We start from the raw sequence: 22,776 nt of genomic DNA, 5'->3' as shown, positions 1-22,776 counted from the left end.
CCCTCCCTCCCTCCCTCCCTCCCTCCCTCCTCGCCCTCCCTCCCTCCCCTCCTCCCCTCCCCCCTCCCTCCCTCCCTCCCTCCTCGCCCTCCCTCCCTCCACTCCCTCCCTCCCTCCTCCCTCCCCCCATCCATCCATCCATCCTCCTGCTCATCAGCATTCTTGATGCGACCCTTCTCTCTGTTGCCTCCCATGGCAGAACGTCATAGCCCGTAGTAGAGCATTTCTACTACTACTAGCTAGCTGACTTGCAGGACTGCCTGAGGCAGACCTGCTCAGTTCGCTCTATGCGAATTCTTGGCGAAGAATGAACAGGGGCACTGGAAGAGAGTAAGTGGAGGGAGAGCCGAGAGGACAAGACAAGACAAGACAAGACAAGAGCAGTAGAGAAGAGAAGAGTAGGAGGAGTGAGGAGTACGGAGCTATGGTTGTTGTGAAAGGGGATTCATCGCTGTGCTGTTTTGCGGGAACGAGGGCACGATGAAGCGAGTCCTTGTTCTCTTGCTCCTCCTGACCCGCTGCCTCCATCCCTCCTTCTCCTCCTCACCCCTGAGGCCCGCTGCCTACCCAAGAGCCGATGGCGCTCTGCCGCCCGAGTGGAAGTCAGCGAAGGATCGGCGAGGCAGGGAGTATTACTATCATGTGCGCACCAAGAAGGCGACCTGGTCGTTTCCTGAGAGGAGGACGCTGGTATTCAGCCGGTTTCCTATCGATCCGACCATCGTGCCGTCTTTCCCTGTGATCCGAGTGAGGCCTGCAGAGGAATTCGTCAGTCAGCTGCAAAACAAGACCAAAGCCGTCCTCGTCTTCTATATGCCCCAGGTCATCAGGAACCCAGTGTTCAACAACAGCTTCCTCCTGCTCCGACAGACTGAGACGTGCGCCCTTGATCGTGATCTGTGGCGAGGATACTCTGATGCCGCATACTGTCAGGTTGGGGTACCAGGAGGACGAGGCAACGGCCATCGAAGACATCACTGACTGTATGGCCAAGACCAACAGCTCTACCAGTACGCCGTACGTGACGTGGAAGAGCCCGTTCACCATAAGGGAAGGCTCCTTCTATCACTTCCGAAGTTCGACGCAGGCAAGTTGGACTGTGTGATGCTCCTCGGTTGAAGGGCGAACTTGCCAGGGCAACCCTGCTGTGCTGTCAGGGAGGTGGTGGATGCTGCAGGAGACGTGCGGAACTTTCAGCGGTCGGCTCCCTTGTACCCATGAAGAGATCGAGGGCTGACGGGCGTTGAGCGACAGGGCTGAACATGCTGATGCGATCGGACGAGGTGACTCATCAAGTAGTAGCGCAAAGTTGCGTGTGAGTTGTATACCATGACAGCTTTACATGCACTTGTTCTTGATCCTGGGCGGGCCCTGGCTGTTTGAGGTGACAAGAGCTGGTGTGAGGTGGAGCTTTGACTAGTCTGCTGGTAAGAAATGTACCATGAGATACAGCACCGCCACAGTCGTGAAATGCTCCTTGTCAAGGTGAGGATCACTCCCCCGTCCCCACGTGCTCCCCCCAGCCCCGCAAGGCGACGGCTGACGTGCCAGTCAGTGATGTAGAAGCGCGAGACTGCTGCATAGGAGGGATCTCTGAGCGGGCAAGATGCGCGGACGTCTTTCAGGTGAGCGGGAAGAGAGACGTCCCTTCCACGCTCATGACGTCATCAAGGTCAGGGACAGCTCCCAAGTGTCCCTGCAACGATGCTCCCTCCTCCTCGCCGGAGACATCGGCAGATCGATCCGGAGGTTGCCTCGTGCTCTACTGCGCGCTATCCTGAAGCAGCACACAGCTACGGAGCGGGTCGGGCTGTAGTCAGCCACTGCCACCTGGAGCAAGGGGCGTTCGCAGCTACTTTGGACGAGTGAGCGAATTTCAACAAGCAGGGCTAGTTCGTGCGCGTCTGACTGCTTTCTCTTTCAAGCTACTCGTCGATTCGATTTGAGGAGACTTGCATTCAACATTTCAAAGTAGCAGTCTTTCACTGCATGTGAGGAGGGAAATAGGGTGATTTGAGAGCAGGAGAACAGTGGGGAGGAAGGAGGAGGTGGTCAGAAGATAACATTGTCATCTCTGCTCAGGTACCATGCGAGAGGTGGAAATGCGCGGATTGAATTCATCGGTGGGAAGATCAGATCAAGATTCTTATGGTTCAATGAGGATCGGACGGTACAATCCAATTGTATTCCTCCTCTTAAGTCTATCTCCTTTGCCATGCCCCTCCCTTCTCTCCTTCTCCTCACTCCCTCCAGCCTCTCCAGCTCTGCCGCTTTCTTCATGGGTTTATCCCTGTTGTTGTTCTTTGTCCGAGCAGTCCTGAGTGTGGTCCGCAGGTTTGGGAACACAAAGGAGCGACCATCGAAGTGGAGAGGTACGAGGGAAGAGATTGGGGGAAGGCGAGGCGAGGCGAGGCGAGGAGAGAAGAAGAGGGAAGAGGAGAGGAGAGGAGGGGTGAGGAGAGCTGAGCAGAGCAGAGCAGAGCAGAGGATGAGGGAGAGCAGGATGGCAGGATGGCAGGAGGGGAACCGCTGAAATCGGATACAGAGAGAGCGGGGCGGCAGATCTCTATACCAAGAGGGAGCGGAACCTGCTGGGAACCGGGAGAGATGCCAGCGCCTGAGCCCGACGCCCGAGCAGAGGACCCATCTCACTGAGTGTGCCCATGATGGAGCAGAGGCAGAGCAGACAGAGCGGGAGAGAGATTCACGGCAAGGGACATGGAGGACGGGCAGAAAGCTACTGAACGCAGTCGTTAGACGACAACGAGGAGGTGTCGCCTTCTGCTGCCGGCTGCTCAAGATTCAACCCTCCTGAGTCGAGCTGGTGGAGGACTTGTCTCAGCCACTGCACCTGCGAGGAGGTGAGATGCAATCAAGACAAGGGACAAGTCATCACTTGGAGGTAAAGGAAGAGCACGTCCTGCCGCAGCCGCTTGTTGGTAGCTTGAAGGTCTTTCAACATCAGCAACTTCTCCCTCGTTATGCTTGTAACCTTAGCACCGAGCACATGCTCACTTTGTACGCAAGTACAATCTTCCGTGTTCGACCCCTCCGACACTGGGCAGCATCGTTGGTGTCCTGCTGTCCTCCTCCTCTTCTCGCAAGCATAACTCTCTGAATTCTCTTCCTCCAAGAGCTGGCGGGCATTCGATCTGCTAGATTCGATTTCTTGGTCTTTCGTCTCATGCAAGTCGTTCATTGCAGATGCTGGTCTCAACGCAACGTCAACCGCCTTTCGTCCCCGAGCATTGAGTTCCTGTGCGAAAGAACCAGACAAGAACAATATGTAGCCTCCCAAGGGATCCCCTGCACCAAAAGGATTCAATCAGGAAGGTTTTACTTAGGATCTGACTGTTTGGGCATGCAACCTCTTACGGCTTTCGGAGTAAAACAACATACAATCTTCTGTTCCCACTTTAAAACCTGGCCAACACATTTGCAGCAATGCCGCGCTTCCTGGATATCGATGGCTACTGGTGCATATAATGCTTCTTCCTCCCATGTTTCTATCATTCCTCATCTTCCTCCCTTCTCCCACCTAACAAGCTCCCGCATGCCCTGAGCCCCTCGCCTTGATACTCCTGCGCACTTGCATGAGCGCGTTGCCTTAGGTCTCCTAAAACACTTTTTGACAAGAGTTGGGATACAAAATACTTTTTAGAGATAAAAAGTATTTTTTTGAAATAGTAATGTTTTTGTGTAATTAAAAAATATTTATGGTGACTTTTATATTTATAAGACTTGATCCTTGAGTTGAAAGGTCAGAAGCAAGCTAGGGTCCAAGGGCCGCAACGGATTTTTATATTTTAAAGATACTACAAGGATGTAAAAAATCATCAAACGAGTTCTTTCAGCAACTTTCCGAAGAAGTCTAGTTGAAACGATGCGAAAGTACATCGATCTGCTTGTTTTAAAACCACATTTTAGACTTGCGTCCCATGCCGTGGCAGCCGCCAAGTTGGATACGAAATGCGGCCCAGTAAGTGCCGCCGGGCCCGAACAGTCTAAAGGTGCCCGGGGCCCGGCCGGCTGAACAGCCCGGGCCCGAACTTCGAGTCCCAACTTCGGAAGTTGGACGGTTCGGAAAATCGGGCGATGAGCGCACTGCGATGACAAGTGTTGAAGCAGCGGTATGGAATGTGCAACTTGAACGCTCTTGCCGCTTCCATGGCAACAGTAAACAGCAAAGACAGCTTGGAAAACAACCTTTCGACTTGATTGATTCATTCTACACATACATGCATGGCAACCCCACTTAGCAAAGACTTCCCACACGGTGTCTTCTCCGTGGGCAGGCCCAACAATGATTTGCAGCGGCAGCACCCTGGGTGGCAAACACTCTTAGACAGGTGCTCCCCGCTGCTTCCGTTGACGTTCAACGGTTCCCCTTCACAGCGTCCAGACATGCACGAGTGGTCTTCAGAACAATGAATCGGATGGTACAACGTTGAGCACACAACCTTTGAATTCGCTGCAGTCGTCGATAGAGCGAGAAGGGCAGCATGTGGCCGATATCCGGCCGATATCAACGTCAGCGCTTTCAGAAATTTCATCTTAAATTGGTTGACGGAAACCACAAGGATCCTCGAAGCAGGACAGCGCGCTACGACTTCGTCAAAGTCGAAGAATCGAGCGCTATCCCGAGCTGCCCATGTTGATAGTCACTGGCCACGTTCAGCACCCCATCGTCAAGCATCACGGTGTGACGCTTCCCACACGCCGCACGGACATCGCTGGGCACATCCTCCTTCCCCTCTCGCAGAAATGCGTCCGCAAGTATCGGCGCGAAGTCGGCTGCCTGACAAATCTAGTCCGCACTGTCAGTGTCGAGAATGTCGAGCAGCTGTAGCAGATGCTCCACATGATGTCATGGGCCTTGAGCCTGTGGATGTGCCAGAAGGATGACAGGTTGCCATCAAGACGGGTGCTAAAACAGAGAGCAACCCTAGATTTACGTTGACCGAGGGAGAGTAGGAGAGGATGGACACGGGCTGATGACGTCATCAGGGGCAGAGGAGGAGACAAGCAAGGAAATCCTCTTCCGTATCGCTCGAGTAGCGACCATTACAACCTTTCCCTCAACCTCGAGGTCAGCTGGACCTGATACAGGAGCACCCTTTCCTTCCTCCCAGTTGAGGAGTGAGGGACCAGCGGCCGAGAGGTGCAGGTAAGCTGAAGGGACGATGTCAAGGGCGACGACGACAGCTGGCTGAGCGAGACGAGCAGATTCACTTGCGAAGGTTCCACGAGATGCTGAGTGAAGCTGGGTCCATGAGTACTACCAGGAGTGGAGGGACATGATTTCTGGTTGATCTCCAGCTGGGGTCGAGCTCAAGGTCACGAGGCCCACCATGCGGTCCCAGTCTCCTCGACGGACTTCAGTCGCTCATTGGCGAGAAACTCCTCGCTCCTCTCTTGCCCTGAATCCTCTGTCTCCTCTCCTTCCTCCCTCTCAATGCTCATCTCTCCTCCTTCCCTCATTCCCTTTTGTCCTCCAGCATTTTGGCCCTGCTGCTGCATACCCGCCTGCAAGAACACATCCTCCATGTTGCGTTGGTCATGCTTTGTTTGAGTCCTTCATCAGCGGACAATGATCTTACGAGAGGTGATAGACTTTTCTGACATACACTAATGACTGAACTAGTTCATGAACTCTTCGGTTTCGAGAACCTGAAAGAAACATTCTTGTGTACAAAGTCAACCTGACAACAACCAGTGAGCGCCGATCCTGCCCTCCGCTGTGAGCTTCACCTTTGCAAACCCTTTGACAACATCTCCTTCCAACTCGATACTGTCGTTCTTCTGTCCTCGAGGTCAGGACCAAGGAGGAAAGGAGAGCACAAGACGTTGTGAGGGGGCAGGAATGAAGAGGAGAGTAGACGCGAGGAAGGTAGGAGGAAGAGGAAAGAGAAGAGGAGAGCTGTAGGAAGGGATGGAGCGGTAGAAGAAGGCGGTGTAAGGAAAAGGGATGCAGCAGAGAGGAGAAGGGACAAGGTGGACAAGAGGACAGAGGAGGAGGGAGATCGAGTCGCACCTGCAGGCGGAAGAGAGCCTCGAACACAATCACGATTCCTCTGATCGTTCATCTGAGCAGCAAGCAACCACAAGCCTCCTCCCCTCTCTACCTCCTCATCGTCCTCACGTCCAGGTGATGCTCGCCGACCTGAGCCACAGCAGTCACACCATCCTCTGCTTCGATTTCCTGCCTCTGATCTCCTTTCCTTCCCCGTCCCCCTCTCTCTTCTCCTTCTCCTCCCCTCGTGTCTCCCGTCTCCTCCTCCCTCTCGCGTGCGATCAGAGCAGCGCAAACCTGCATGACGACGACATCCTTGCGGTGACTGTTCGCCTTGACGAGCAGCTCGTACATGAAGATGCCGAGGTTCTGATTCGCTACCAAAGTAATTCGCTGCGCCTTCTCCGTGTTGCCATCGACTGCGGACATGCGATCAGAGGGGAGAGGGAAGAAGGGAAGGAGAGAGAAAATGAAAGCAGGAGAGTGGAAACGAAGGAGAACGATGACGAGGACGAGGACGAGGACGAGGACGAGGACGAGGACGAGGACGAGGACGAGGACGAGGACGAGGACGAGGACGAGGACGAGGACGAGGACGAGGACGAGGACGAGGACGAGGACGGGGACGAGGACGAGGACGGGGACGAGGACGAGAGGAAGAAAGCAGAAGGGACGGTCAAGACCTGCCCGGACGATGTTGTCGTAGGCGAAGCGAATCTTGTCTTCCGGAGTCTGACGAGGAAAGTTGAATGCAGAGTCTCTTCCTCTCCCCTCTCTGCCGACCTCTCCCGCGCAAGGATGACCGTTGATCCTCAGGAGGTTGGGGACGTCTCGGGAGAACTGCAGGACAAGAGACTTACAAGACCATCATGAGGACGTGACAGCGCTGAACCTGCTTGTTGATCATCACTTCAGGACGCTTGCCGGCCCGAGGGAGAAGCTGTGAGGAGCGAGGTGAGAAACAAGAAGCTGCCTTGACGATCAACCTGATTCTGAGAGACCAACGCTCTTTCTGTCACATAGTTCTTGTGGTACTCTGACGATCATTGTTACGTCACCATCTGACTCCGATTTCCATTTCTCTGCCATCGCTGATCCCTCCCGTCTCACTCTCTCCATTACGCCGTCCTCGTTCTGGTACCGATTCTTTCATCTCATCTCCTTCCCCCGTCACCCCTCCACCCTCACTGCCTCAGCCTCCTCTCCCCCCTCGCCCCTCCTCCTCCTTCCAGCATTCTCCCTCCCTCCCACTCAACCACTTTACCGGTGAGAAAAGCTCTCAAGGGTTTCGTGACGGTCAGAGTGTCATCCATCTGAAACATCTCACTTCAGTTCCACTCTCCTCCTCCCTGTGTCCTCTCCCTCCTCCCCCACCTGAAACTCTTCCTCCCCTCCTTGCGCCTCCTCTGCTCCTGTTCCCTTGCCCTCCTCCTTCTGCCCCGCAGGCCGGACGTCCTCCAGAGAGAACATGGGAAAGGAGGAGAAAAATTCCCAGGGAGGCACTCTGCTCCTCAAGCGCTCCTTGTGCCCTGCTGGAGGTCAGGGAGGAACTTAGAACGAGGAGTAGACCGCGGGAGACGAGGCGAGCTAAGTCGAGCGACTCGTTTTTTATCGACCGGATGATGGTGAGAGCTGAGAAAGCTGACGTCAGGAACAGGAGGCAAGCAGGAAGACAGGAGACCAACGAGGATAAGAGGGGGCAAACAGAAAGAGAAGTCAAAGATTGGGGGAGGAGGAACGTGGACGCTCAAAGCTGGAGAAAGCAAGGCGCAGCGAAGAAGAAAAATGAGGGAGAGGAATGATGGATGAAGGAGAAAAGAGGAAGGAGGGAGGAAAAGGAAGTAGGGAAGAAAGCAAAAGACAAAAGGATCAAAGCTAAGAGGAAGCGGTCAGTCTCACTCGCTTCCACAGGTCGGCTGATGCTAGTCCCTCTCTCCTGCAAGGCCATGAGGAGGAGGCGAGACGAGCCGACACTTGCCTGCAAGGTTGCCAACTCCTTCTCCGACAGCCGAGCGTTGTCCTGCTCCGTGATGCTGCGGGAGGATCAACGCCAAGATCAATCAGACGAGCTCCTCTGCACCTGTAGTAGCGTCGCAGCTCAAGGAGGAGGGTCGGCAGCTCCATGGACATCTGCAATGTGGGGAGGAGGAGATCGAGGAGGAGGAGGAGGAGGAGATCGAGGAGGAGGAGGAGGAGGAGATGGAGATGGAAGAGGGGATGGAGGCAGTGGTGGAGTAGGAGGTGAAGGAGGTGAAGGACGAGGAGGAGAATAGCGTCAAGATACAGAAAGAAAAGCGCAATGCAACTGACTTGTTCGCTGAGCAAAAGGAACAACTCGACCTCAAAAAGGATGTTGATCTCTTCTTCAATCCCCTCCTGTCACAACCCATCACAACTTTTGCCGCGCCTCTCACCCTCTTCATCGTTTTTCGATCACCATCGTTGCCAACACAATTTCTCATCATCACCAGCACCCGCATCATCATTGTCATTATATCATCGTAATCACCTGCACATCGACGCTCCTCAAGAACTCGAATATCTCCATGATGAACTGGAAAATGAAGATTGAAAGTAAGAACGATGTGCTGAAGGAATGGGAACAAATGAGGGGAGGAAACAGGAAGCAGAACCATGAACAGGGTCAGGACAGAGATGGAAGCAGGAGGAGAAAAAGGAGGCGGGGGGAGGACGAGGACGAGGACGAGGACGAGGACGAGGACGAGGACGAGGACGAGGACGAGGACGAGGACGAGGACGAGGACGAGGACGAGGACGAGGACGAGGACGAGGAGATGATTATCATGATCATGATGATGATGTGCAGAAGAAAAGAAGTCACCGAGTATGTAAAGGACCCCAACTCCCTTCCCCAGTCTTCAATCTCCGCCCGAGCGTGTTCATGCATAGTGTAAAGGTTGTCTCGAGCACTTTCAGGTTCTGTGGGAAGCCCAGGTGGAGAGGGGAGGAGGAAGAGACAGAGGAACATGGGAGAAAAGGAGAACAGAGGAGAGCAGAGAAGGGGGTAGGAGAGAAAAGAAAATCAACGAATAGAGGAAGAGATGAGACGATATGAAGCGAAAGGAGGACATAGGGATTCAAAAGGGAGGAAGGAGCAGAGATACGAAGAGAGAAGAGATTCAGAGGAAAGGGCGGGGAAGGTCAGAGAAGAACGGCAACTTCCACCTCCCTCTACCTTGCTCTTCTTGCCTGTGCGTGCTAAAACACGATTCAGCTGCATGTGCCCTAGAACAAGCACATCACCTCGCCATGCTCTTTGTGCTGTTGCCATCGTTTGTGCGGTCGCTGCTGTCGTCTTCTCCTCCTTCCTCTGACGCCATGCTTGTCTCTCCTCTTGGGGACGCGTATGGAGAGCTTTCTCCATCCTCCTCCTCCTCCTCCTCCTCCTCCTCCTCCTCCTCCTCAATATTTTCCCCTGGCAAGAAAAACATCAAAGGAAAGAATAGATGAACATTACACGCATTCCGACTGATTTCTCACCCTTTGACGGAACGGGCAGATGATCAAAAGGCTGCATCGCAAGCTCCTCAGCTCTCACTGGCATTTTCCTTCTAACTTCTCACCTCCTCAAGCTCGTAAAACCTTCCATCCAGCATCGACCTAGTTATTGTCAGTCATGTAAATGACTCAAGCCCTCTGGACCTGATGATGTTGAGGCTGCTCTCTATCATCGACCTGCCGGAAATGAATTGAATTAGGAGGAGTAGGAAGACAAAGAGGGAGAGAGGGGGAGGTGGATGAGCAGAGAGAAGAAATAAGAGGAGGGGACGCTCGGGGAACGGATGACAGGGAGGAGCAGTGGTTGGGAGATGTTCACTTGGGAAGTGCGTTGCTTTGTTGCAGATCTGCAGAAACAACCATCAGTCAGGCATCATCATGACATGTCACATCTCACCTTCGAGATTTTGCAGCATCATCGCCATCTTCGAGAGCACCCGAGCTCTTCTCACCTCAAGGACCTGCCCAGCGTGAATGCCAGCTCACAGGGTCCTCCTCCCCTTTCTCTCTCCCTGTCCACCGTTCCTTCACTCCTCTCCTCTGCTCCTCCTCTTCCGAGACCCTCCACTCCTCCTGTCCTCTCCTTTCGAAATCCTCCTCTCCTTCGTTTACTCTCTCTCTCCTCCGTCTCCACCTGATTGATATGCGCATCATCTGACGAAGCGCACAAGCCCCTGAGCCTTTTCTTCCATCCCTCCCCGTGCCCTGCAAGTGACTCCATCAGCGCCAAGGCTTTCTCCAACTCTCCTCCTCCTCTGATTTTCCCTCTTCTGTTCCTCCCCACCTCCTCCCCCTCTCTCACAACATCCCTTCCTCATCTGCACGACCTTCTAAGAGAAAGTGCATCGCCCTACACGCTTGAGCCTGCACACATCGGGGTAATCATCCTCCTCTCCTCTTCGCCTCCTCCACGCCACCTGGATGCCCACGTGCTTGCAAGTCACCAGCGGTATGATCGCCACCAGTGCTCCTGCATCGAGAATGGCGTTGCGGAGCTCTGATCCCGTTGCAATCCCTCCTCGAGCAAGACTGGTGATGATGGAGACTCCAGCAAACTGGAGGGCAGGGAGTCACAGGAAGAGGAGGAGAGCGAAGTCATGCACGAAGGAGGGAAGGAGGTAGAGGCAGCATGCATGTGTTGAGAGGTAGGAGTGCAGAGGAACTGGAGATGGAAGAAGCAGTGCGAGGTAGAAATGGAATCAATGAGCATGAGACTTCGGAGAGCAGGAAGATGTTGTGAAAGAACAAGGCGAGCAGAAGAAGAACACGACGAAGTAGAAAGATAAGCAGGAGGACGAGGACGAGGACGAGGACGAGGACGAGGACGAGGACGAGGACGAGGACGAGGACGAGGACGAGGACGAGGACGAGGACGAGGACGAGGACGAGGACGAGGACGAGGACGAGGACGAGGACGAGGACGAGGACGAGGACGAGGACAAGGACAAGGACAAGGAAGAGGAAGAGGACAACTTGTATGCAGGAGATACCTGCACTCTGATGTCACTCGATCGTGTCAGGTGGATGATGTTCCTCAGAAAAGCAAGCTTGCGGAACAAGCTGCGATTTGATTCCCTGCGACGAAACCTGAGCCTCACCAGCCTGTGCCACTGAACAGGAAAGGGGGATTGAGGACAGAAGACCAAGGAGAGGAGGGCGACGATATCATCCTTCTAGTCCAAGGAGGATACACAGCAAGAACATGCATGTCCCTTTCTGTGTTTCCTGCAAGGACGCGAAAGACAAGGAAAGCTGCATGATGGAAACGACGGAGGACGAGGGGGAGGAGGAGGGAGGGAGGAGGAGTACCATCTTGCAATTTGGTTGAGGGCGAGGGCAGCAACAAGGAGGACATTATCATCCTTGTTGCTGCAGCAAAATCTAAGTCAGGAAGGAGACGAAAGAACAGCACAGTACGTGGCTGATTTCCGGACGTCGATGCATCCCGCAAGCTCGTCAAGGATCCCCAAGTTGACAAGCTCCGCGCACAACTGAAAGAGAGGAGTGAGCAAGTCAGAACAGAAAGCCGAGGAGACGCCATTACAAACAAAACATGAGAAGAGACAGTTGAAGCAATGACCAATTGATCACGTGCAAATGGGAGTGAGGAGAATCTTTATACGTAAGGAGACATGATCCAGAATGAGCCTCACCTGCCGGCTCTTGCATGTGATTGCAACTGCCAGAATCGAGTGAAACCTCCGGAGTTTGCTGGCAGCTCGAGCTCCTGCTACAAGCGCCTGCGCCTCACGATCATCCGTGGCATTCGACAGGGAGCAAGAATCAGCAAGGAGCAAGAAGCAGGACACGGCTGCATCGAGGTGCAGACGACAGAACAAGGCCATAAGAGGAGACTGCCTACCATCATGCTGTTACGAGTGCGATTCAGACGATCTCTGTTTGTTGGGTTTAGGGCCAGACAAGCCATCATCAACGGGATCCGTTGGGCAACCCGGGCGGCAGGGGAAGCAGCCCAGACGAGCATGAGTTGGATATCCTGAGGAGCAGAGGGCGAGCAGGACAGACGCGGAGGGCAGACGTCACTGCTCCGAGCGCATCTCACAGTGATGATGAGCTACCGGGATGAGAATCGTGGGGATCCGTTGGACCAAAAGCTCTGAGACGTAGGCCAACGACGACACCGAGGCGGTGTTGGTGAACATGTCTGGGCTGGCGGCCTGGCCCTGGTACGTCAAGGCAGGCAGACAAGGCTGAAGTCATCCCCACCAGCTTGTGAAGAGCCAGAAGCTTCCCTTCCTTGGAGGGCGCAGGCCTGCGATGTGAGTGAGTAGAAGAAAGGATAGCTCCATCAAACAAAAGTCGCCCATCTCCTGCCCTCCGCCTGACCTCAGAGAAGCAGCGTATAGGTCCCCATAGAAGAGAGCTGGAGAAGAATAAAAGTCAGGAGGAAGGACACGCTCGGCATACATAGGACAGCAGGTTACCCAGCAGAGTCCACGGCCTCGATAAAGACTCCATCCTCCTCTGGTCTTGCAACTAGCTCATGCAGTCAGGGCGTCCAGTCCTTGAGGAAGGGCTCGGTTAAACCAGAATCTTCTGTCGCCTTGGAGACAGGAAGTAGGACCACAGGGTCATGACAATCTGTCGCGTTCATGTCATCCTGGAGGAGACGAGGGGACGGGGGGGGGGGGACGGACAGCGAAAACGACGAACATGTAGATCATGAGAGCAAGGCGATCCGTCGATGTGAGCTCCGACGAGCTCAAGAGTTTCTGTCGCATCACACAGATTAAGTCGGCACACAGCAGTCCGCTAGATGTCACCTCGATTGCTCCGAAAAAGAGGGCTTGCTCCATATCACTGACGCATTCCAACACGGACAGGCAAGAGAGGGAGAAGGAGGGTCACCAAGAGCAACTTCAGGGAGACGTGCAGGCTACTCTCAACGAAACCTCACCTTCCCGTGGAGGCCTGCAGCCTCTTGTTCCTTGACATCTTGAGGTGGAGTGACGAGAAGAGCTAGAAGGGGCGATGGAGCTTTGCTGCCTCTGACTTTTTGATCCGCTCCGCAAGCTTTTCACACTCACGTTCTCTTCCCTTGCTTTCTACTCCCTCCCTCCCTCCCTCCCTCCCTCCCTCCCTCCCTCCCTCCCTCCCTCCCTCCCTCCCTCCCTCCCTCCCTCCCTCCCTCCCTCCCCTTCCCTTTCTTCCTCTAACTTGTTCTTGCGCTTCTGACTCAGTGAGCTGCAACCAGCTCCCGACTGTTTTCAAGTTTTGCTCAACACGGGTGACTCGGAGTTGAATGCACAGCCGGGAGGTCACGGGAACTTGCTGAACAACTCAGGATTGGCAAGCATCCAGACATTCAGAGAGTCACCGTTCACACAGTGACAGGCTCAGCCCATTTGGACGGCCGCTGACTCGTGTGATCACTGACCGACCGGCGGTCACTCAGATTCCGGGCCGGGCCTGCCATCTTGGCGGCGGGCTAGAAGGCCCGGATGACCGGACCAGTCAGTTGAAAGTTGGTCACGTGCAGCCGCCGGCCAGTCCCAAATTCCTACAAACATGTTTGAATCTGAGTCAACCACCCCTTTACCCCCTACCCTTCACTTCCACACCCCTACCCTCCCTATCTGTTTGGTCTCGAACACTTTCTCCTCCAGTATCTCTCACCTCAGTAAAGGAAAGAAATTTATATGTTCTGCTCGAATAGAAAAGGGTATATACCTTCTCTACCTCCAGTTTCCATGCCGCTCTTCAATGAATCCATATCCATACCCCCATTTTCACCAAAGAAAAGGACCCCACCCCTCTTCGGAATCGATGATTTCTTACCTGCTCTCGCTTCCTCCCCCTGTCCGTAGATACACTACCTCCTCTCTTCTGCATCGTCTCTTCCACACCCAACCTACTGTATCTCACTCAACCAAATCCTCCTGGTTCCTCTCGCACTTGATTCTTACTTTTTGCAGAACTTCTTGGTGAACACAACACATAGTTGGTACAATGTCTTGTCAACAGCACCGCCATGCTCCACCGAGCCTTCCGAACACCAACGCTAATTCCTTCGTCCTCGAAGTTTGCGGGTGGGACGCCCCCAGGTATGCGTCGTTGTCTTGGTCGAAATAATGTTGCTGACTTGTACATGCAGCATTTTTGATCAGACCTGCGGAGACCCTGACAGGATAGGCGATGCCCTAGGCATGCTCTTCGCTGATCCTGCCCCCTCGACATCTGAGTCTGACCAGCACCAGCACCAACAGGAAGACTTCCACTGCGTTATCTGCCAAGACACCGATGCGATCAGCAGCGTGCGCTTGAGCTGCGGCCACAGGCTTCACGCAGATTGCTTCAAGCGATTCCTGGCATTCGCCATCAATGACCAAGAAGTGACAATCCAGCTTCCTGGCTGTCCCAATGCTGGATGCACGGACAAGCTGCGCTTCGACCGACAAGCTTTGCAGACTCGCTTTGCCAACGACGATGAATGGCGGGTCCTCCTGGAGACATACGGCAGCATAGAGAGGAGCTACATCTCGTGGCAGGCGGGCATACTGCCGTGTACCTCTCCCTGCTGTCAGGCCGTCTCGACCTCGGTCTCGACCATGGCCGCTGTGTCCCATCAGAACAGCACAGCTACGGTCAAGTGTGAGGGCTGCATGGCCATGTTCTGCGTCGGTTGCTCACTGGCATCGAGAAAGTTGGTGCCTGCGCACGTCATCGTCGGGTGCGAGTCGCGGGTATTGCTGGAAGAGAGATTGCGGCAGCTCGATGAGGCTCACGATGCAGTCTGCCAGCAGCTTGAAAGCAACGAACAAGCAGAGCTTGGAGTCTCGTTTGAGAGAACGGTTCGGCGAAGACTCCTTGAGGAAGAGCTTCGAGCTGAAACGCGTGAGGTCGCAGCCTGTCAGCTCCGCTCGTTTCCCGTCAGCGAGCATCGTCTGAGCTCGAGCCGAGCAGCTCAAGCCGCCCGACAGTCTTCCCGCCAGCCCGACGGCTCGTCAGCGGTAGAGAGTCATGAGGTCACGTCAGGCACCGAGCAGGCGACCCGCGAGGCCAACAGCTGGAGGCTGCTGAGAGATCCCCCCCCGGTCGCAGGTCTTGGAGCAGCAACAGAGATGAGGGGAGCAGACGCGAACCAGCTGTTCAATCTGTTCCTACACGACATGCAAGATGAGGAAGACCAGATCGACATTTTGGACACGATCGCCACCTCCGCCAGCTTCCGGCTGTTCAGGCCCCGTTATGATCAGACGGTGTCTGGTGAGGAGCAGCCGGTGAATGTGTATAACCTCCAAGACATCCTCGACCTGTGCGATAGAGCTTCTCTGACGGCCCTGAAGTCGAGGATCATCAAGATTGCTAGCGGAGAAGAGCAGGAGGAAGCAGGAGCCCAGGCTCCCAGTGACCAAGAGGAGATTGCTCGGAGCACCAAGCCATGCACGAAGTGCGAATATCGCATCCAGAAGATGGGAGGATGCAATCACATGACGTGCAGGAAGTGCGGGCACCAGTTCTGCTGGATGTGCCTCGGGGCATGGGCCAGCCACTCGTACACGAGCTGCCCGGGGGAGCCAAACCCGCTCTCCTTCCCCCAAGCGCTGCAGCCTGCCGTCAAGGACGTCGTGGACAAGTACCGCGACCGCGAACAGTCCCTCCTCGAGAGAAGGCTGGTCGAGTACACTCAGAAGCACTTGGTAGCTGGCCTGCCTGTCGACAAGGACAGCAGGAGAGCCGACTCTCTGCAGCTCTCCAGGCTGCGACAGAGAGTGGAGGAGCCTGCGAGGCTGATGGAGACATCGGAGGAGCTCTATAGACTGATGAGAGCAGAGGAGCGCAGACAGAGGAGATCAGAGGAGCTCAGGCTGCGGGACATGCAGCGCCAGCTCGAGCTGGAGAGAATCATCCGCGAGTTCGTTCCGCTCCAACGGACCAGCAGGTCCTCTATGAGCACAGATGCAGCCCAGCGAGTCTTGCCGGACCTGTACAGGCAGTACCTCAAGTACCGGGCCGCCAAGCAGAGATACTTGGACGCGCAGAAGGAGATGGGGAGACGAAAGCCGCTGGGAGTCCCGCATGAGGACCTCGTCAACCAGTGCTACGCCATTGACTTGGATCTTGCTCGGCTTGAGATGCAACAGGAAGCTTGCTTCCTGATGGGCATGGACGTGCCTCCCAGGCTCCTGCAGCAACGCTGGCAGAGGCCGCTGCACGAGGCGTTGACTCTCATGCAGCCCAGCCGCTCAGAGGACCGGAAGGAGCCTGTTCGCATGCCAGTGCAGGGGAGCGAGAGCTGGACGAGGGAGAGGCTGAGCGACATGGACCTGGCGGAGCGCGTTTGTGCCTGGCTGGACTTGCAACGAGACTGCATTGTGACAATAGGTGTATCAGCGGATGCGAGCCCCTCCCAGCAAGGCTCCCCTGGGTCCCATCATGATGAAGCATGACAATCAAGATGGTGAGGGTTGCCAGTTTGCCAACTTACCTTGGATTACTGAACTAGAGTTTACTTAGGCTGCTGGCAGGCTGCTTTCTCTTCCCGGAGGCTCCGTGCGCCGAGAGACAGTACCCGGTTGAGTGTAGTGCCATGGTCTTTGAGTAAAACGGTCAAGCCTTCTGACTCTCTGTTTACTCAAAGTCTCTCCTCTCCTGATTGTCCTCCGACGGTGACTCGCCGGGACATCAGACGGTCCGATGAGTGACGGCCGGGTCGGTAACCTTGAACTCACCGTGGCACTGTAAGTTTTCATGTCGGTGCCAGGCGGCACAGGCCATACGGCGAGAAGAGAAAAGACAGCGAGAACCAACCCTCATCCTGCCTTCTGCTGTCCCCAAACTTGCCAAACTTAACTGATACCGTTCAGTAGTTGTCGGTGGCGCGGCCCCGGCAGTGACGACTTCACGGTCCGAGGCCGCCGGGCGCCGGGCGGCGCCCGGGCCCGGCCCGGCCTGCCGCCGTAAGTCCAGGACTTCATAAGACAAATCAAAATTTCATCTAGTACCCGTCCTGCACAGTTTTGATTATTGATAAATGGTGGGGTGATGAAGTACCCCTACCCCTTGATTGCAGGGAGTATCATACAATTACTCATCAGTCGCGGCTGTTCGCGATGGCCATGGCGAGGTGAGGGATTGTGATGAAATGTCGCGGATGAGAGCGCGGGTCCCTGTCTTGTTCAGTTGTCATAGCATTGTGGTGTATATTGACCTGTCTTGTTCAGTTGTTATAGCATTTTGGTGTATATTGACCTGTCTTGTTCAGTTGTGTTAGCATTGTTATGTGTTCACCAGTCTCGTTCAGATTTGTTAGCATTCTGAGATATGTTGACTGGGTATGGGTCGAGTCTGTTTCCTCTTCACACTTATCCTGTTGAACATCCGACATGCATCATGTGCAAGAGGTGTGTCTGAATCATCCTTCGCAGGTGAGAGAATCTGAGGTTTCCGTTTCCTGCCAAGAAGTAGAAGACAGATGGAGTTGAGCCCTCTATTGGGCCCAGGGCCTTTCAGGAGGAGGGTTGATCTCTTTCTGCCTGCAATCATTTCAATTCTTGTAGCTAAGTCCACTTTCTTCCTCCTTGCTCACGACAAGGGGATGGGAACGGTCAACCTTCTCTCCCTCGGAAGAAACCAGCTCAATCTTCACAATGCTCTGGTTAAACATCGAGTACAGATACTTGCATCGCCTCCTGCTCCGCAGGTCGATGAGAATGCACTTCGGTCGGGAATGGGGCGTGGATGGGTTTACCGGTCCGACGCTGCCATGGCAAACGGGTCTGTCCCGGGGGTGCCATTGACTGCTTCCTCTGCAGCAACTCCAGAAGACTTGAAGAACCAACAGTTCGAGAAGATCATCAAGCAGAGGCAGTTCACAGACTTCGTGGTCGATGCACGGACGGGGCAGCCGCTAGAGTACACGGACGAACAGAAGCGGCTCATGCGTATCCGAAGGCTGGAAGATGAAGCTAAGGAGCAGGCTGACGTTGACGCACTCACTGACCCTCTCAACGACGAGTTCGTTCCTTCCAAGTACATCTATCCAGACGGAGAGAGCGTCATTCCCAAGTCTCTTAACATCCATGTTCACGGCCTGTCAGACAAACACGTGACTGCGGATGGAAAAGTCTCGAAGCACCAGGGTCCTGTTCTTGGAGTGTTCAGAGAAGGCGCTTTCGGAGAGAACACCATCAACGCGTCCGAAGGGACTTTTGGAAAGTTCGGTGAGGGGATCGGCTTCCGCGATCGACCGCTTGCCATCAGGGATGTGCAATACACCAAGATCCGTGACAAACAGCTCAATGCACTGCAGGCGAAGTCAGACGAGATCGAAGCCATGCGGGTGCAGATTGATGGTCAGAACAAGACGTTCTACTGCAGCGGCAGAGAGTGCGACGATGCTTGGGGAATGGCGGGCGACCAGGTTGTTGACTTAAGAACGGGTCAAGTGATTCATCAAGGTGTGGGACCAAAGAACGCTCCTCCTGCAGAATACCAGGAGTATTGGTCGCTGGACAGAAGCATCGATCCGCACACTGGTCAGGAGCTGGAGCATTGTGTGGGACCGCAATGCAATGGGTTCAAGGTATTGTGACATCTAGTGTAAGTTCTTCTCATCTGATGTTGTGCGTCAGTGGATGGATGAGAACAATGAGCCTTGGATCAAAGATGAAAACGGAGATGCTCCCAACGGCACTGTGGTGTTTGGAAACGTCATTCCGCCCAACGCCAACGTCGATCCTGAACAGATTAGAGAGAGCCAGGTTAGCGTTGTGGAGTTGCAGGTTATTGGACTGACATGTGCTATCTTAGAGAGAAGCTCAGGCACAGCAAGCTTGGGGGGGACAACCTGCAGAGGGAGAGGGCGAGGGCGAGGGCGAGGGGGAAGCTCAAGGCGAGGGCGAGGGCGAGGGCGAGGGCGAGGGCGAGGGCGAGTCGGTTGGTGCAAGTGACTCAGTCACTTATGACCCTTACGCGCTTGATCCACGGATGAGGGTAAGAAGCTCTTGTTCTCGCAGAGAATTTGACTTTCTGTGATGTAGGCAAAGTATGAAGCGTTTCAAAGATCGCAGGGACAACAACAATCTGGTGGATGGAGCAAGAGCTGGAATGCCGGCTCGTGGATCGGCTTTATTTTGCTTGGGCCAGTTTTGACCGCTGGAGTCTCAACTTTCATCTTCATGACTCGTGGCGCAATGTGGGGATCGATAGTACTTGCAGGTCTTCTTGTATTCGACATCGTTATGTTCTATTTTGGATAAATTCAAACAGCATCCTGAAACACGTTTCATCCCTATCACTCGCTCTCTTCTCTCTCTTACTTGGTTCACTCCTCTCCCCGTCGCTCGACTCTCTGCTGCTAACACATCCATTGACGCATTCGCAAGATTTGAAAAATAGTTGAAATTTCTCCAGAATTTTAGAGCTTGCAAAGGCAATTTGAATAAACATTTGAAATCTCTCGACAAACCCTTTGACAGCGAATGTCTTGACCCTCCGGGCCACTGACTACATCCTTCTCCTCCTGCTCCATCACAAGTACCACCACCAGCACCACTATCTCCTCATCCTCATCCTCATCCCCATCCCCATCCTCATCCTCATCCTGACCTCTTGAGAACTTTGTTGACCTTCGTCCCTCTCCTCTAGCTACATCCTTCGTTTCAACCTGGACTGACTTCCTCCCTGCTCCGCTCCCTAACTCTCATCAACTGTCCTCACTTGCCTGCCTTCACTCTCTCATATCCTGTTGACCTTCCCCTGCCTCTTGGAGTGTCAACAATCTGAGGGCGGCTCCTGCTCCCTCTGTCACTTGGAAACGATGGGTCGACTCTCCCGACTCTTTCCTGTCCTTGCCATCCTTGCCGTCGGCCATCTCAGCGTCTCTGAGGCCTACAGCTGCTACAACGGAACCGATCAGGCGGTAGAGTGTGAGTCCTCACGGCCATGACTGCCTGCAACCTCCTCAGGCTCCACTGCAGGTGCACTGGGATGCTTTTATCGATTCCGACCGGACGGAGCCCTCTACGGCTGTGTCGACGCGTCCCTGCAAAACCTGTGAGTGAGAGGCAGGCGGCCTGACTCTCCTCATGCTGCAAGCAGGACGGGATACTCCTACACCGGCGGGTTCTTCTACTATGTTTGCCAGGCGGACATGTAGGACGGAGCAAGGGAGAGGGTGGAGGGATGTTCTTGACGTGCGAGAGCATCAGGTGCAACCGAGCGGTCGAGACGTTGAACTGCTCCACTTACAACGAGAGCCTCTCCACCTCCTCCGGCGCGCAGCAGATGATCAGGTCGAGGTGCCTCTGCTGATCGCGCCTTGCATGATGCCTGCTCCGTCTCCTCAGCTGCCCTGCAACCTTTCGATGCGTCGCCACCCTTCACGATGGGCTGCAGCGAGGAGGGTGCGTGTCGGGCGATCGGGTGTTTCTCCTCATGAACGAGGTCGGGGCTGGCCTTCACATCGCTCTACCCTGACATGCTTCTGAAAGGTCCTCCAAGACTATCAAATCCAGTCAAGGACCTCGTTCTACCCAGAGCCCAGCGCCGAAGTCGGCGAGATGCAGGCATCTGCCTTCAACGGGCTCCCAGCCTACTTCGTTTCCTGCAATGCCGCGATGTACCTCAACCTCTGAGAGCTGTTGCCGGTTTACGACCAGCCTCAACGCTTTGCAGGTGCAATGATGGGCCTTTCAAGACGGTTCTGTCAAACCTTCTGACCAAGACAACCTCTTGGGTCAGTCAGTCGTCGAAGAAATGTGGAGGGCTGAATACTCTGTCTGTCATCATCGCGTGTAAGAAACTTGTACTCACTCCCGACCTTTCTGAGGATGGAATCAGCCAAGCTTCCGATCTCATCGGGCGCCAAGGTTGAGCTCGGCGGTCTAGCGCATACCCTTCCTCCCGGGTGAGCCCACATATGGCTCCCTCTAGATTTCATTCACATCTCAATCCGTGAACAGGTTCGTTGCCGAGCTTCCCCTTTCTGGCGCATCTGCATCAAGCTTGGTCGGAGGGAGCCAAGGGGATGCGGTATGGAACTACGGACAGAGTCAAGCTCGTCGGGGCGTTTCCATGTGCTGCACAAATGGACGTGCTGCTTTGATTGTTGTGATACAATTTGCAGGAACTTAGGGGCGGACCTTTCCTTGATCAGCTTCCAGTTCTCCGTCATCAACCCCACAGAGAATCCGAGGGAGTTCCATGAAACTCCCTTGCTTCTGATAGGTATTGTTCATCACCAAGCATCCTTTTTCATCAAGTGAGACTGCGATAAGATGGCAAGAGCATCGCTCTCCAGGATCCGTTTGGGTTGCTTGCATTTGAATGCTTCCCGGTTCGTCAAAAAAAATAGTCTTTACAATTGCTGTCCCATGACTCCTAATCAGATCAAGGAATTGAGCGAAACTTGTGACTTCGATGGTACTGAAGGTCTTGAGCATGTTTCTTCTTACATGCTGCAGCATTCTATCATAAGTTGACCGTCAATCTAAAGGCGGACTCTATCGTAAATCGCACGTCAGTTTTGCTGCTATGATGATTCGACTCCAGATCCAACAAGGGACGCGTTTTACAGTCAGCGGCTTGCAGTACTATTCCATGGTGGGCCCAGCGACTACGAATGCAGACGAATACCTCGTAAAGATTGGAGGACAAGATTCCTCCTTAATGTTCTCAGCCGGTGAACAAGTCGACCCAGGGCATGGTACATGTGTTCATCTTCGATGAGAACAGACTACCTGACGACTAGCAGGGATCTGGAATGACAAGAGCAAGAGTTTGATGTTCTACTACTTCAACTACGAGGGTAACGTTGAGATCCACACCAAACTCCTTCAGTTCGAGTTTTTGGTGGTCCACGTTGAGCCCAGCTCGTACATGCCGACTGTAACAGAGTGCTGCTGCTCGTCTGATCCCCAAAATGTTTTGACAGCTGTCTCCTGCAGGTTTCCCAGAATGCAAGCAAGCATTTCCTCCCAGTCATCAAGTGGCACAGTCGATGGCGGGTACCTTTACGGAGAGCTAGGTTGGTTGCTTTCACCAACACATCACTTCCCAACCCTGAACCATTGTGGTGTACCATCAGGGCTCTGCTATTCAATCCCTTGGGTGAATACATGTTTCTTCAAGGTATCTTTCTGTGTCCTGAGGGATTGTTTGTTGATGGGCTTCCAAGATACATTACGACGGGGACGGAAAGATTTGCGAGAAGCTTAATATCACCAACGTTGCATGCGAGGACAGCGAGAAGATGGAAACAGTTTACCTTCCGCTCGCAGGTGATAAGAGGAATCTTTGTGTTACCCTCTGATCGTTTTCAAGATCGATTCGCTGTCAATGGCGCGTTGGTCGATGTATGGGTAACCCGAAACCGAATTTGTTTTGGATATGGGTGAAAGTGTCGCAGGCGAAAAACATCATTTCGTCAAACTGTACACTGAGCTCTAAATTGAGACTGCCATGCAAATCTTCTCTTTCATGTCGATCTTAATAACATCCCACTCAAAATCATTTTCAGAAGAATGAAATAGGAATCAGAGGTTTGCAAGGAATAAAAGAACAAATGTGATTATTCTTTCATTTTAAATAAATCGGAAAAGATGCTATTGCACAGATCGTTTAGTATCCGCGGGCGGCCATGCGCTGCTGGTTGTTGCAGGGGGGCTCGTCGTTGGAGTCGATGACGCTGTTGGGGGTGATGCCATTGGCGTTGTGAGGCTCAGCCCAGGTGTTGATGGTGTTGACGTCATCGAGCATGGTCATGGCAAGGAGAGCGAACA

The 22,776-nt window shown here is 54.0% G+C and overlaps 8 protein-coding genes across 8 annotated transcripts; 5 read left to right on the top strand and 3 right to left on the bottom strand.

Annotated features, from left to right (window-relative positions):
- Positions 1-386: 386 nt before the first annotated feature.
- On the top strand, positions 387-1,582 carry GUITHDRAFT_154226 (hypothetical protein; the record flags this gene model as incomplete). Its single annotated transcript, XM_005826975.1, has 7 exons — positions 387-878; positions 934-1,087; positions 1,136-1,199; positions 1,255-1,283; positions 1,337-1,384; positions 1,433-1,436; positions 1,556-1,582. Coding segments are annotated over exons 1-7 (700 nt in total), but the record flags the coding sequence as incomplete, so codon positions are not given.
- Positions 1,583-2,690: 1,108 nt separating this feature from the next.
- GUITHDRAFT_154225 (hypothetical protein) lies at positions 2,691-3,292 on the bottom strand. Its single transcript, XM_005826974.1, has 2 exons — positions 2,897-3,292; positions 2,691-2,851 (listed from the first exon to the last, which is right to left on the bottom strand). The coding sequence occupies exons 1-2, from the start codon at positions 3,197-3,199 to the stop codon at positions 2,738-2,740; spliced, it is 417 nt and encodes a 138-aa protein (XP_005827031.1). The 5' UTR covers positions 3,200-3,292; the 3' UTR covers positions 2,691-2,737.
- A 2,258-nt stretch (positions 3,293-5,550) lies between these two features.
- On the bottom strand, positions 5,551-7,460 carry GUITHDRAFT_154224 (hypothetical protein). The gene is made up of 11 exons (XM_005826973.1): positions 7,388-7,460; positions 7,278-7,326; positions 7,000-7,049; positions 6,906-6,953; positions 6,797-6,853; positions 6,697-6,745; positions 6,311-6,432; positions 6,126-6,163; positions 6,035-6,074; positions 5,752-5,802; positions 5,551-5,702 (listed from the first exon to the last, which is right to left on the bottom strand). The coding sequence occupies exons 2-11, from the start codon at positions 7,324-7,326 to the stop codon at positions 5,646-5,648; spliced, it is 561 nt and encodes a 186-aa protein (XP_005827030.1). The 5' UTR covers positions 7,388-7,460; the 3' UTR covers positions 5,551-5,645.
- Positions 7,461-10,513: 3,053 nt separating this feature from the next.
- Positions 10,514-11,146, top strand: GUITHDRAFT_113787 (hypothetical protein; the record flags this gene model as incomplete). Its single annotated transcript, XM_005826972.1, has 3 exons — positions 10,514-10,564; positions 10,811-11,007; positions 11,053-11,146. The coding sequence occupies 3 exons, from the start codon at positions 10,514-10,516 to the stop codon at positions 11,144-11,146; spliced, it is 342 nt and encodes a 113-aa protein (XP_005827029.1).
- A 272-nt stretch (positions 11,147-11,418) lies between these two features.
- Positions 11,419-12,849, bottom strand: GUITHDRAFT_113786 (hypothetical protein; the record flags this gene model as incomplete). The annotated part of the gene is made up of 9 exons (XM_005826971.1): positions 11,419-11,523; positions 11,686-11,772; positions 12,112-12,216; positions 12,260-12,305; positions 12,380-12,416; positions 12,478-12,529; positions 12,581-12,634; positions 12,691-12,765; positions 12,817-12,849. 9 exons carry the CDS (start codon positions 12,847-12,849, stop codon positions 11,419-11,421), a joined length of 594 nt encoding a protein of 197 aa, XP_005827028.1.
- A 1,153-nt stretch (positions 12,850-14,002) lies between these two features.
- On the top strand, positions 14,003-16,443 carry GUITHDRAFT_113785 (hypothetical protein; the record flags this gene model as incomplete). The annotated part of the gene is made up of 2 exons (XM_005826970.1): positions 14,003-14,097; positions 14,148-16,443. The coding sequence occupies 2 exons, from the start codon at positions 14,003-14,005 to the stop codon at positions 16,441-16,443; spliced, it is 2,391 nt and encodes a 796-aa protein (XP_005827027.1).
- A 1,280-nt stretch (positions 16,444-17,723) lies between these two features.
- GUITHDRAFT_113784 (hypothetical protein) lies at positions 17,724-19,254 on the top strand (the record flags this gene model as incomplete). Its single annotated transcript, XM_005826969.1, has 4 exons — positions 17,724-18,578; positions 18,628-18,756; positions 18,806-18,988; positions 19,036-19,254. 4 exons carry the CDS (start codon positions 17,724-17,726, stop codon positions 19,252-19,254), a joined length of 1,386 nt encoding a protein of 461 aa, XP_005827026.1.
- Positions 19,255-19,814: 560 nt separating this feature from the next.
- GUITHDRAFT_113783 (hypothetical protein) lies at positions 19,815-22,392 on the top strand (the record flags this gene model as incomplete). Its single annotated transcript, XM_005826968.1, has 17 exons — positions 19,815-19,923; positions 19,975-20,050; positions 20,096-20,149; positions 20,206-20,295; positions 20,344-20,440; positions 20,488-20,615; positions 20,672-20,790; positions 20,837-20,878; positions 20,959-21,028; positions 21,123-21,223; positions 21,274-21,332; positions 21,385-21,427; positions 21,492-21,701; positions 21,750-21,883; positions 21,943-22,002; positions 22,173-22,275; positions 22,319-22,392. The coding sequence occupies 17 exons, from the start codon at positions 19,815-19,817 to the stop codon at positions 22,390-22,392; spliced, it is 1,569 nt and encodes a 522-aa protein (XP_005827025.1).
- Positions 22,393-22,776: the final 384 nt, after the last annotated feature.

This window comes from Guillardia theta (assembly GCF_000315625.1).
Source record: "Guillardia theta CCMP2712 unplaced genomic scaffold GUITHscaffold_70, whole genome shotgun sequence".
NCBI lineage: Eukaryota > Cryptophyceae > Pyrenomonadales > Geminigeraceae > Guillardia > Guillardia theta.
Note: the sequence above shows the minus strand (reverse complement) of the source record. Positions and strands in the feature narration are given on the sequence as shown.